Source organism: Hypomesus transpacificus, chromosome 25 (assembly GCF_021917145.1).
Source record: "Hypomesus transpacificus isolate Combined female chromosome 25, fHypTra1, whole genome shotgun sequence".
NCBI classification, from domain to species: domain Eukaryota; kingdom Metazoa; phylum Chordata; class Actinopteri; order Osmeriformes; family Osmeridae; genus Hypomesus; species Hypomesus transpacificus.
In genome coordinates, this window is record NC_061084.1 from 1,706,972 (window position 1) to 1,720,057 (window position 13,086).

At 43.5% G+C, this 13,086-nt stretch overlaps 1 protein-coding gene across 6 annotated transcripts; it reads left to right on the forward strand.

Moving 5' to 3' along the window:
• Positions 1–4,798: 4,798 nt before the first annotated feature.
• On the forward strand, positions 4,799–12,236 carry sepsecs (Sep (O-phosphoserine) tRNA:Sec (selenocysteine) tRNA synthase). Of its 6 annotated transcripts, none has more exons than XM_047049293.1 (12): positions 4,799–4,899; positions 5,275–5,390; positions 5,561–5,715; positions 5,929–6,047; positions 6,145–6,303; positions 6,421–6,574; positions 6,780–6,882; positions 7,075–7,204; positions 7,779–7,870; positions 10,366–10,459; positions 10,724–10,814; positions 11,551–12,232. In XM_047049293.1, exons 2-12 carry the CDS (start codon positions 5,277–5,279, stop codon positions 11,813–11,815), a joined length of 1,476 nt encoding a protein of 491 aa, XP_046905249.1. In that variant the 5' UTR covers positions 4,799–4,899; positions 5,275–5,276; the 3' UTR covers positions 11,816–12,232. The 6 variants fall into 6 exon arrangements, with proteins under 6 accessions (XP_046905249.1, XP_046905250.1, XP_046905247.1 ...); XM_047049294.1 differs by having other exon boundaries at positions 10,366–10,578; positions 11,551–11,635; XM_047049291.1 differs by having other exon boundaries at positions 10,366–10,814; positions 11,551–12,236.
• Positions 12,237–13,086: the final 850 nt, after the last annotated feature.

Consider the following 13,086-nt stretch of genomic DNA (forward strand, 5'->3'; position numbering starts at 1 on the left):
TTGTATACTGAGCTGGCTCTCAATGAAACCCATATGGGTGTGAAGCTGAAGACAAATCCTGGAGTCCAGTGGTCTTCAACTCTGGTCCTCAGGGCCCAGTGCCCTGTATATTCTAGATGTTTCTCGGGTCCAACACACCTAATTCGAATAAATGTGTCGTGTTGTAGCTGGGAAACATCCATAATATCCAGGCCAGTGGGCTCTGAGGACCAGGGTTGAAGAGCACTGCTGTAGTGAGTACCACGATCAGACTTTGTTCTATGACTTCATTTGATTGCCAGTTCAGGGTGTGTTGGTGTTTGACTCAGCATAAAGTCTTTGGTGGGCAAACTCAATGCCAGTACTACTCTCACTCACTGCTTTCCTTGAATCAGATATTGGCAATGGAATGAGGAACGTCTGCATGTGGCTGTTACACAGAAGAGAGTCACCACAAAAATGTCTCGGTTAGCAACATGTTTTGGGGGGTTTAGTATTGATGGCTCCCTCAAGAGCTCAACTTCTGAGTCATTCAAAAAAAGATGTTGATCTCTGCTGTGTGTGGAATCAAACCACTGACTAACTCCTGCTCAAAGTGATCAGAGACATGTGGTCTTAGAAAATCAAACCAACATACTAACAGGCAGTGAGATGTTTTGATTTCTAAATGAGTGGTCACCATCAAATGATAATCAGGCATTTGTGGTGAAGTCACAAAGTTTAGTTCAATAGCTTGTAAGTCTACTAATCCGTTCAGTACTATAGTTGTAGATAGGGGGCCTTAGACTCTGTATCAACGTAGTCCTCTTTGTTCTCATTAATGCAGTTTATATTAACTCACTTATACTTTGATAACCAAATGAGATCAGACATGTTTTCTTTTATTCTTATGGCAACGACAAAAAAAACACTGGAGGTTTCAATGTAATCATTCGAATCATGAGAGAAATGGCCTCATAAGAGTGCTTAACCCTGTCAAGATCTGGGATTGTCCTGTTCAGGTTATTTGTTGTGTGGGAGTATACCGGAGTGGCCCTTCCATTAGGAAATGAGTCATCAATCTCAAACTGAATCACAGTCCAAAATGGGGTCACCAGCGATCGAGACGCATATGAAATGTGTATTTGAGTTTTTACAATTTACCAATAACCCATTTTGCCAACCTGATGCTTGTCTTAGTCATCAGAGGGAAACCTTTTTGATACAGTTTGTAAATGAATGTACTTTTTGTCACCATAACCCATTTGTTAACTATTTTACGTCAGTATTTAATTCTTACTTTCACTGATACTTAAAAATATTGTAGTTAGGAACTAGCAGTAATGCTGTTTAAGATGACATGCTCTTTTGAGTTAAGTAAATGTGTAAAAATTGCATGTTAGGAAAACAAGGTGGGCTAAACAACCTATCTTACTTTTCAAGAGGCCGCCCTTTTATAGGCCTATCCATTTGTGTAAATCCAAATAGGTCCTGTGCAATAGCAATGTTGTGACTATGTGTAGGCTACTGCTACTGTATGATTAGGTTTACATAACTATATCGTATTGCAGCACTCATTATTAATATCCTCAAATCCCAATCTGTACATTGCATTGGATAAAAGCGCCTGCTGAATTAACACGTGATTATTTTACATTATAATCCTTCAAAAAATTAGAAGGTATTGACATTTCACACTGACCAGCAACACTGATCAAAATGTTGTTTGAATCTACTATCTGCTCTCTTAGTCTAGACATATTCTTGATCACTAAGTGATTCATCTTCCTGAACAAGGTCCAGATGGAGGAGATGGACACCACCAGGACTTTTTGAGCAGCTCAGCAAATTTAGCAAACAACTTCCCGCCACAATTGCCGTCCTTTGCCTTTCTGAGTCCAAAACTGCAGCAGATGTCTACCACCCTGAACCTGTAAAAAAATATATATATATACCCTATTGATTTAAAGATATCTTTCAAAAAGCTGTCTATTTTAAATCACATTAAACTTAGATTGAGTGACTCACATGCACATAGCATAGTGTCTATTTCGTGCGCAACAAGTTTCTCTCCGACGCATGTTGAATATTACGGCCGTCTATCACTGTAGAAAATTACAATCCATAAAAAAACGTCTTATAACTTCGTGATAATGGACTCACTTTTTATTTTCTTACAGACTCCCGCCAGCAGTGACGTAAGATAACCGGAGTGCAACTACTTCCACAGAGAGCAGCTGAGTCATTTTAAATGTGAATGAGTAGGCGGTCGGTAGATACGGGCAGCAGTTAGCCCTTATTCATTCAGTAGTTCAATCGTTGTGAAGACATCTACAACTGAAGAGGATTTTATTGGAACCAGTTGGTTACAGCACAGGTAAGAGGCAGGTATGAACTAGCAATAGTTTTATTCTAATTACTTGTTATTTGTCATAATCACCAAGGGAAAAGTTTTAAGTTTAAAGACAAATGAAAGAAGACTATTTTACTATTATTGGTAGGTTTGAACTCGATAAAGGACAGGCCATGCTGTGTAAAATTATTGTTAACTATTGTTGTAGGCTACATCTATATGTTATATTTAACACTATTGTAAATGCAATACAATACACAGTTTATAGCACATTAGGCTTATTATTTGATGATGCGTTATGTTTTGTGTTATTATTATGGCATTATTCAGATATCTGTATTCCACTTTCAGTAGTGTAACAGAAAGTGGTCATCCCAGCGAGCCAATCAAAACTTGTTATGTGGGTCGAGGAAAGACGGCAAGATGTTGGCATAGCTGCTGGGATTGAAGTCCTGCTATGCTATCACATTGCCATCTTTCTCTTCCCTGGGCAGCCAGGATCTACAACACCTGATATTGTTCCATATCCCTCCAAGCAAGACTAAGATGGGCAGAAAGCTTCATTTTACAATAGGCTTACAATCAACGTAGAGGCTTACAATACCCATGACTGTGGTGTCTCATACTGTAATGATTGCTGACTAATAGTCAAATTTTTTAAATTGCATTGGAAAGAGCTATATAACCTATTTGATAAAGTATGATGATCTGTTGTTTGTGTGTGTGTGTAAATGTATTTGAAGCATATGTTAGTGTGTGGTAACCAATAAAATATGTGTTTTCAAGTTGACTCACATTTCTGGCACCAACAAAAACGACAGAAGAAGTAGGGCATCAGTAAGATCCAAAGTTCCTCTTTTTCCTTCATTTCACAGAAAGCAGGCAACCTTTAGTCTTCTTCAAACTCAAAGGGCTTTGTACTGTATCTGCTTTATTACCAACCAATATGGTTCCTGCCATCATCTTTTCATATATGGTTTTGTATACTGCAGATTTTTTTTAAATCTGTATTTTGAGTTGGAAAATGTATTTATTCCAATAAAACTCAATAATTGTAATGCAGGCTATACAGCAACATTGCATAGTAACATTGCAAGTACTTATCGTTGACCAGAATTGTATGATTAGAGTTTCTGTATGTAAGAGCTGAATACACAGACGTTCAAAACTATATTATTATATTATTATTAAATATGGTATATTCATTGTACTCATTTACTATTCTTTTTTTATATCAATGCATTGATTGAGATTGTTCCCACCCATCCTTCAGTCTCTTTACCCCGTTGCCTTCTGGCAGGCGTTACCGCAGCATCCGGTCGCGCACACGCAGACTGGACAACAGTTTCTACCCAAGGGCCATCAGGCTTCTGAATGGACACTGATATGGACATTGATTTACTGCACACTAATCACTTATACACTGTCACTTTCAGCTACTGGTTGCACTATCAGTAACATTGCACTACTGTACCTCACTGTACCTCGCCACCAGGCTCCTGTATGGTCATTGACTTAGTCACTGATCTGCAAATTTGTACTATTGTACTGTACTCCACTTAGGTTAGAATAGGTTACAGGGTTGAAACAGGTTTAATGTGCATTTAGGGTTAGTATAGTGTACTATTTATTGTTATCTGTGATTTAGGAAGTTTTAGTATTAGGGTTAGTATAGTCGATTATTTATTGCTATCTGTATAGCCTATTTAGGAAGTTTCACTTATTTAAGCTCAGCATATATGTAAATGATGTTCCGTGTACTTATATGTTATGTTATGCCAGGTGCTTGCGTTGTCTTGTCTTAAGAATTTCAGTGCCCAGTCTAACCTCGTGTTGTTCTGTGTACCTGACAAATAAAATACTTGAACCTGATTTACTACAATACAAATAGTACTACATGCCCTGGATACTCTGTTTGATTCTTATTACATTTTATTTTATGTAGTGTCTAATTGATTATCTGTAGTGTTTCTTAACTGGCTGTGTTTGCTTTTGAACACAGGTTACAAATGGCTTCGTGGCATTTGTTAGTTTTGCCACATGTGCCATGTTTTGTCATGTGTTTTGTGCATGTCGTTTAAAGTTTTGAGAAAATGGGGAAGGTTTCAAGAAATGTGTCTTACATTACAATACAAGTAACTTTTTTTTTAACCGTAAAGGACCATATATCCTGCCACAGCCCTTAATTTCTTTGCAACTTATAACTTAGTGGGCGGAGCATTTTTCACAATTGTTAAAACACATTTCTTGAAACAGTCACCCATTTTCTCAAAACTGTAAACACATAACAGCAGGTTGGGATGTCTGCATTATAATTTGGAATAATCTTGAATGTCGATAAAAAATTCCATTCAACATATATGCAGGTACAAATAACATTATTAGAGGCAGCGTATACAATTCAGAATTTTGGGGGTCAAAATGAGATGAATAAATTGAATTAAAATGTATTTTTCCCATGCCAACTGCCGAAAACTATGCACAAGAAGAGGAGCATCCCCTTTGCCTACGTCATCGCGCTGCGACGATTTTGCGTTTTATTTCCGGAATCCGGAGTTGCCTCATTGCTTGTCTAGAGGAGCGATCTAGTAAGTAAACCATATTCAAACTTTCTTGACAATCCTTTAGCCAGAGACTTTGAGCAACGATTTAACTAAGTATTTTAATCTAATATATGTTACGTTGATATTTGAAGATGGCTACCTAGCGTGCTAGCAATGAAGATAGTTACCCTGTATGTTCTGCAAGTGCCATCAACTGATTTGTATTTAACTAAGCTAAATAGTACATTGCTAAACATTTTTCTAAAATAACAATTAAATGCAGGTAGACCACTAAAATTAATCTTACTCCCCGCACACCTCGAGCTCGTTGGTATTCTGGCCCAGCTGTTTTCCTGTTACTTTAATCAATACTTTTCAACATTGCTAAATTCGCCCCCTCTCTGCTCTCCCCTCCGATAGAGATGAATATTGAAAACTTCGCCATTAGTGAGAAGATAGTATCATCCTCATACATCCGCCAGGGGTCTCAGGCACGCCGCAGCCATGAACAAGCGATAAGGCTGCTTTTGGAACAGGTGAGCTTGAGCTATGTAGCTAAAACTCCCTCGGATTTATTGTAGCAGCTGTAACTCTAATAATGTAAACATGTGCAACACCCTTGCAAAAGAAAGGCACCCCCTAAGTATGTCTTCACATATTAAGGCATTGCTGTGATTGACAGGCCTGAGCCTTACTGTACCTTCAGGGCAAGTGTCCAGAGACTGGATGGAGCGAGAGCACAATCGAGCTCTTCCTGAGCGAGCTGGCTGTGATGGACAGCAACAACTTCCTGGGAAACTGTGGCGTTGGCGAGAGGGAAGGAAGAGTAGCTTCCAGCCTGGTGGCTAAACGACACTACAGGTTTGTGTGTTTTGAAATGGTTACAATAGGAGACTCCTCAGGTGACCTGCAGGATAATCAACACCTAGTTAGGTTTGTAGTGGATCACCTTATGACTTTGGTTCCCATTTTGAGTGGTTAGCAAACTAGCCTTTTACATCAAGTCTTAGTATATATATATATATATACTTGACGTGGTGTTGTATCTCTGTATCTACTGTGTGTTTTGAAAAGGTTGATCCATGGAATAGGCCGATCAGGTGATATAGCAGCTATTCAGCCCAAAGCGGCTGGTTCTAGTCTGCTCAACAAGCTGACCAATTCCGTGGTGTTGGACATCTTGAAACTCACAGGTGCGCATGTGCTCTGCTCAGGGTCGGCATAAGGATGAATTAAACGCCAATGAAGAAGACGAGTTCAACAAACGCTGTAATTGCATCTCGTTGTTAGGTGTACGTAGCGTGGCCAGTTGCTTTGTGGTTCCCATGGCAACCGGGATGAGCCTGACGCTGTGCTTCTTGACCCTTCGCCACAGGAGGCCGGCGGCCCGTTACATCATCTGGCCACGCATCGACCAGAAGTCGTGCTTCAAAGCCATGGTCACTGCAGGTCAGGGGTGCACTGGGGTGCACTGTAGGCTCAGCATGTACCCTTCAACAGCGTAGAACAAGCGACGCCGTTCTCCGCCGTCTCTGAACATCTGCCAACCGTTCTATCCACGAACAGGGTTTGAACCAGTGGTTGTGGAGAACGTTCTGGAAGGAGATGAGCTGCGGACAAACCTGGGCGCGGTAGAGGAGAAGATCCGAGAGCTGGGAGCAGAGAACATCCTGTGTGTCCACTCCACTACTTCCTGCTTTGCACCTCGCGTCCCTGACAGGTACGCCAAAGCTATGAGCCTTTCCCATCTGGCAGTTCAGTCTGAGCCTTTCCCATCTGGCAGCTCAGTCTGAGCCTTTCCCATCTGGCAGCTCAGTCAGTGTGTCGGGGCTCATTCCAAAGTGTCCACTCGTATTGCATTGTATAATGTGTTGTTGTTTTAATATTCCTATTTTCATAAACCTTTTCCCCCAACTATGATATAGAATCGAGGAACTTGCCACAATTTGCGCCAAATACGACATCCCCCATGTTGTCAACAATGCCTACGGAGTCCAGTCTTCTAAGTGCATGCATCTTATCCAGCAGGTTGGAATTCCCAAACTCATTTCAGAACTCTTCTTACTCAGCACCAGGCATAGTCAAAATGTATTGACGTGTTCTGCGTTTGTCAATATGCATGATCCATACGGGCATTTAAAAGGGTTGTGTTTGGGATGTGTTAGGGTTGTGTTGTTGGAGGTCACACTGCCCTGACACGGTGTGTTGTTTGTGAACTAGGGGGCCCGTGTGGGACGAATAGATGCATTTGTGCAAAGCCTGGACAAGAACTTCATGGTGCCCGTAGGCGGAGCCATCATCGCTGGTTTTGACGAGTCCTTCATCCAGGAGATCAGCAGAATGTACCCAGGTTGGTGATGTTGACGTTATCTTTCTGCTCTGACACCAGATTAGGAGATGGCATATTTACTCGCGTTTGAACGAGAATGCCTCAGTAGTTTAAAATCAGTCCGTTTTTTATGATCACATACTCATTCAATTCGTAATCCTTTTTCTGAATTCACGAATTGCGCACACTGCAGTTCATTTACCTGTGGGGCTGAGTTGAGTCAACATGCCTGACAACAGGATCAATCCCAGATGGACTGCTATGTATTGATTGGCTGTTGAGGTGCATGTTATGCTGGTAGAAATCATTATCTGTGCACTGATCTTCCTTAGAGAAGCCTTCCATGGTGAGGGAGTGCAGCATTACGAGATCAATAGATTAGCAATATTAACTGTTAGCTTGCCGGATGGCTCTTAAGGGAGGGTAATCCAAATGCCTTGCGTGTCATTTCCGGGGAAGAAGGGTTAGACAGACTTGCATGAGTCAAAACCCGCATTTCTGTAGTGACCATGACCGTCCTAATTGACAACTCAGCCGGGATCCAGGGGTCAGCCCCACCCTCGTCCTCCACACGTGTCCCGCTCTCTGCCCCCAGGCCGGGCCTCAGCCTCGCCCTCCCTGGACCTGCTCATCACCCTGCTCACCCTGGGGGCCCGCGGCTACAAGAGCCTGCTGGCAGAGAGGAAGGTGAGTGCACAGAGCCTTGCCTCATTCTGTTACTGCCCCACACAGCCCTGCCTCATTCTGTTACTGCCCCACACAGCCCTGCCTCATTCTGTTACTGCCCCACACAGCCCTGCCTCATTCTGTTCCTGCCCCACACAGCCCTGCCTCATTCTGTTACTGCCCCACACAGCCCTGCCTCATTCTGTTCCTGCCCCACACAGCCCTGTCTCATTCTGTTACTACCCCACACAGCCCTGCCTCATTCTGTTACTACCCCACACAGCCCGCCTCATTCTGTTATTACCAGTAGTGCTTCTTAAATAAGTTTAGCTGGAGACGGTTGGACCTCAAAGTGTAAAGGTTTCAGGTTCAAATCCCCCTCGGTGCATTTGACTGGATACAAGTTTGGATGAAAGTCTGTTCAATCATTCCATTGTTATTTGTTCCTTATTATTAGCCTACATCACATTCATAATGGGCAGCGTAAGCAGGACTGTAGTGGCTCGATGGGGTGCTAGTGCTTCGCATACACCCGCCATCAGATTGCAGGCCGAGTGCGTAGCAAGATGATGCCGTGTTCCACATGGGGGAGGGAGGGCTCCATCTAGCAGACATTGATGCAGGAGAAGGAGGAGGTAGAGAGCCCCCCTCTCCTGTCTAATGCTGCACCCCCCCCCCCCCCTCTATGCAGCACTCCCAAAGCAGACACATCCAGTCACACTGGAGGCTGGAAGCTTCAAAAGAGGCCTTTTGCACTGAATAATCTTGCTGTTTTAGCTTGTCAAGACACAAATCTACATTACAGGGGTGTTTGTACAGATGTTGTGGAAGCAACTGGAAAGATTAGGAGGAAATAAATTAATCAAAGGTAAAAGATTCTCCTTATGGTGTGGCATACAATACCCATAATGCCATTATGTGCCATTACGTAATCTGTCCTCTGGTTTATCCATGAAATACCACTGGCCATCTCAAATGAGCTGTCACTGTCGTAACTTATTGGTCATGTTCATGCATATTTGATGATGGTACCAGGTTCTAACTGTGTGTAGCAGTGAGCCATTTCCTCATTTCCTCTTCACTGGAGTCAACATGTCTGAATTATTCAGGCCTCAAATAGGCCTTCCCCAGGCTAAGAATGAACGGTATGACAAATCTACTTATCACCATGGGATAGAGCAATGCTGGGTTAGCTGTCATTGAATTCCCTTCATGAGTGGACAAAAATTCCTTGATCATTGTGACTTGAAGGGATTCTCTCTCTCTCGTGGCTCTCTCTCGTGGCTCTCTCTCGTGGCTCTCTCTCGTGGCTCTCTCTCTCTCTCTCTCTCTCTCTCTCGTGGCTCTCTTAGTTGGCTCCTCTGTTAGAGTTCTAGCAGTTCTGCAGTCTGATTCTTCAGATCTGTGGTAGGGTAAGGGTATAGCTCAGTGGTAGAGCCTTTGAATGCAGATCAAAAGGGCGCAGCTTCAAATCCCCCCCCTGTATGTCTGTTTGGACAATGTGAGGCGGGGCTGGGAGGTGGGGGCGGGGAGAGGGTGGAGATGTTGAGAGGGGAGCAGGTGGCCATCTCACACACCAGCAGAGGAAACAGCCCACACACCACACACATACACCACACACACACACACACACACACACTGAGTACAGAAGACATTTTAGACAGGGTGGTACTATTTGACAGTGATGAACAAGATCTGTTTATATTTGCAACAGTTTTGAACAGGGTTCCTTTGTTCCTGTTTGTTATGGAGGAAAGGCTGAGTCAGCGACACCCACATCGTTTCCTGAAACCCACCCTGTTACCAAGATGTACTCCTCTGGTTTGCACGTTGCTGCATATGATAACTCGGTTGAGTCCCCAACCCTAACCGCCCCCCCCCCTCCCCACCACCACCATCATGCGTTTCAGTTTGTTGCTATGCAGCTCCCAGTCCTAGCGACGGCCTCACAAACTCCCGGCCTGCAGGAAATCTTTCCCACTTACATTTGAGATCCTGGGGGCCTAAGTGCAGCAAGCACATTGTCGGCAGCTCCACTGCACAGTGAGACAAGCTTTGGAGTTGATCCCAAAGGTCATGGCGATGTGGTCAGAGATACCTAAGCATTAATGACGAGGAGTACAGATTTATGGAGATGAGGCTAACGGCGCAGCTTGTGTGTGTGTGTGTGTGTGTGTGTCGCGGCGGGTGGTAGTAGCAGAAGATAGATGTGGAGCCTGGGATAGCCTGCTGAGGAAAACTTCCGGATTTGGCAAAAAACAGAGACTCCTGTTAAAAAAAGGCTGAGGTTGTGAGAGTATGAGTGTCGTGCAGCTATTTATAGCTCTCCCTCCCTATTTATATTCCCCCCCTCCATGTGTGTACCCCTCTTTCTGTTCTCTCTCTCTCCTTGTACTTTTTGTTTCTCTCTCTTTTCCCCTTCTCTCTCCTTCCCTCTCTTTCTCTCCTTCCATTCCTTGCTCCTTCTTCCCCTCTTTCCTTCCATCCTCTCACTTCTCCCTCCTCGCTCTCTGCAGGAGATGTACTCAGTCCTTTCGCAGGAGCTAAAAAGATTGGCTGAAGCTCATGGAGAGAGGCTACTGCAAACCCCACACAATCCCATCTCTCTGGGTAAGGGGCTGCACTCCATACAACATCATACACGTTACCCTACAGTTGAGGTACTAAATGCAACAAACCAAACGCCATCCTCCGTACCCTTTTCTTGGCAAGTTACAGGTCCACATCAGGTAACACCTTTTTTTTATGTTACCTTAGTTCAAATCAAAATGGCAACCTTATTTTTTTGTTCAGTTCAGCCTTTCTTTCCCCCCCTCATCTCTACCTTCTGTGTGTCTGTCTGTCTGTCTGTGTGTGTGTGTGTGTGTCCTGCAGCCATGTCTCTGGACAGCCTCCAGGCTCAGGGAGACAAGATCGTGACTGAGCTGGGCTCCATGCTCTTCACCAGGCAGGTGTCTGGTGCCAGGTGAGATGCAACACACACCCGTCAGCTGACGAGGACACAAACAGGAAGTCATGTGGGTTGAAAGGTGAAAAAGACAACAGGCTTCGTAAGGTGGGCCAAGTGGTTTAAACCAGGAAAAACAATCCCTCATTTCTGGGCCAATTAAATGCTTGTTCTACTGTTAGTCAACAGAAGCTATTTGGTATCACTCTTGAGCCTAGTGTTAACTATTAGCTACCTTAAACACGATTCAAATGCTTCAAGTTGCCTCAAATTCCTTGACAAGGATTCGTAACAATGCCACGTTGAATTTCAATGTTCCCATACCTTTTTCTTTTTTGTTAGGCCCCTAATAGTTTGTGAAGAAGCAGGGGAAGTGGTGTAAATATTTTAAGCGTCTACATCACTTATTTATTTGGGTCATTCCTCTTTGATTCCTCGTACCAAGTTCAAAAGCACATATGGCCATGTACTGCAATTAGTGACAGTTTCCCATGCCACAAGGTTAATCTTACTCTTAAGTAGATTATTCAATCAATAGTAATCAAGTACTACCATGGACCACAAAATACCTTTTAAAATAAGTGTTCCTATAAGGAAACACTGATCTCTTCAAGTTACCAAGCCAACTTGTACCACTACCATCCTTATATGATTCGTATTTTCTTTACTGTACTTCGGCGCCAGTGCTCCAGGTGCTTTGTGTCCTCATGCCAACTTGTCATGTGTGACATTGCTGGCTTGTCTTGGCCTCCAGGGTGGTCCCCATGGGCAGAGAGCAGACTGTGAGCGGACACACCTTCAGGGGCTTCATGGCCCACTCTGAGGCCTACCCCTGCCCCTACCTCAACGCAGCCTCTGCGGTGGGCATCACCCGGCACGACGTGGAGCTGAGCATGAAGAGGCTGGACAGGTGCCTGAAGAGCCTGAGGAGGGAGAGCCTGAGGGGGGAGGAGAAGGTCAAGAGTGGGCCGCCTCTCCCCTCTGGACAGGAAGACTTGTCTGAGGAGGATGAAACCTAGATCGTGCTGTGATCCAGCCTTGCTGCGTTTTTTTTTCATTCATTCTGAATCACAATACGTTTCTGGTAATCTTGGAATCTTCACGTGAAGTGGTCGCTGTTAGGACATTCTATAGTTCAAGTAAACATGCTTGCTTTGAAGTATCTTATTGATAGGTAAGCCTGTTTTAAAAGTACATTTTCAAGCCCGGTCGCAAGTCTACAGACCTCGTTCATCTCAAAGGCATTGATTTGGATAACATCAACTTTCCTAAATTCTGGAGAAGAACTGCACTTTTGAAAAACAGCCCCTATAGGATGGACCCAGAGAGAGACTGTACATAACTTTAATTCCTCTCAACAGAGTATATGATTTCGTATGAATGCATGCAATTCATATAGAATCAATAAAGAATCTCGTGAACACCTTTGTCCTTATTGTATGATATCTAATGGCAAACAAATGACTGACAATACCTGAAAGTAACTTTTATTATTTATTTGCCTCCTGTTTTTAAGTCATTTCTAAGCTGTTGCGTTTCTATTGCCTAACAGTACTTTACTGTGTCATTACATTAAGGCCTCTTGATAAATACCTTTTAGTCTCCACGGATGTTTGCTTATGTGTTCACTGCAATGCATTGTGTTCCACGCGCTGTAATTTGATAGAAATTCTATGGAAGCATTAACCCCTGTTCCATATCTTTTTTCACCCCTTTTAGCCATGTAACAGATAGCCTACTCATCCTAGCAGTCAGTGAGGATACGGAAACTATCTTCCGGAATATATAGGCACTGCTGTGGTCACACAGCGGACTGGTTCGGCGTCCTCTGCCTCTGGAATAGTAGCCTACGTGAACGAGACATATACAATACAGAAGTGCGTGCATCTTTAATGCGTCATTGTTGAAGCAGTTGCTAAAACCACAAGCTTTCGCCCTCTTTAACATTGCTGATCTTCCCACCTCCCTTTCACTATTCTTCCTACTCTTGTTCTGTTCCTCTCTTTTCTCTGTTCTGCTCACTCGGTCCCATTCTTTGTTATTGCAGTTACTCTTTCACTGGCCGTTTCCACTGCATCATCGCAAGCTGTTTGTTATTTAGCCGCCTTCGTACGCTGAGGAAGCATATTACTGTTCCCTTTATCCGGCCCCTGCGTACACTGTCTGTTGCTGACAGTGGAGTGCGGAGTCAAATACACTAAGCGATGGCTAGTTTTTAAAGGTCTTATATTGATCAGGTCTGCTGCAATGTGTAAATCTCAAAACGACTTGATCTGCTCCTGTCTAGTTT

What these genes read in the sequence shown, in the direction of transcription:
- sepsecs (XM_047049291.1), top strand. Translation starts at nt 5,277, where the DNA reads ATGAATATTGAAAACTTCGCCATTAGTGAGAAGATAGTATCATCCTCA. An exon ending in TAAGGCTGCTTTTGGAACAG is followed by an intron (nt 5,391 to 5,560) that starts GTGAGCTTGAGC and finishes CTGTACCTTCAG; the next exon opens with GGCAAGTGTCCAGAGACTGG. An exon ending in GCATGCATCTTATCCAGCAG is followed by an intron (nt 6,883 to 7,074) that starts GTTGGAATTCCC and finishes TTTGTGAACTAG; the next exon opens with GGGGCCCGTGTGGGACGAAT.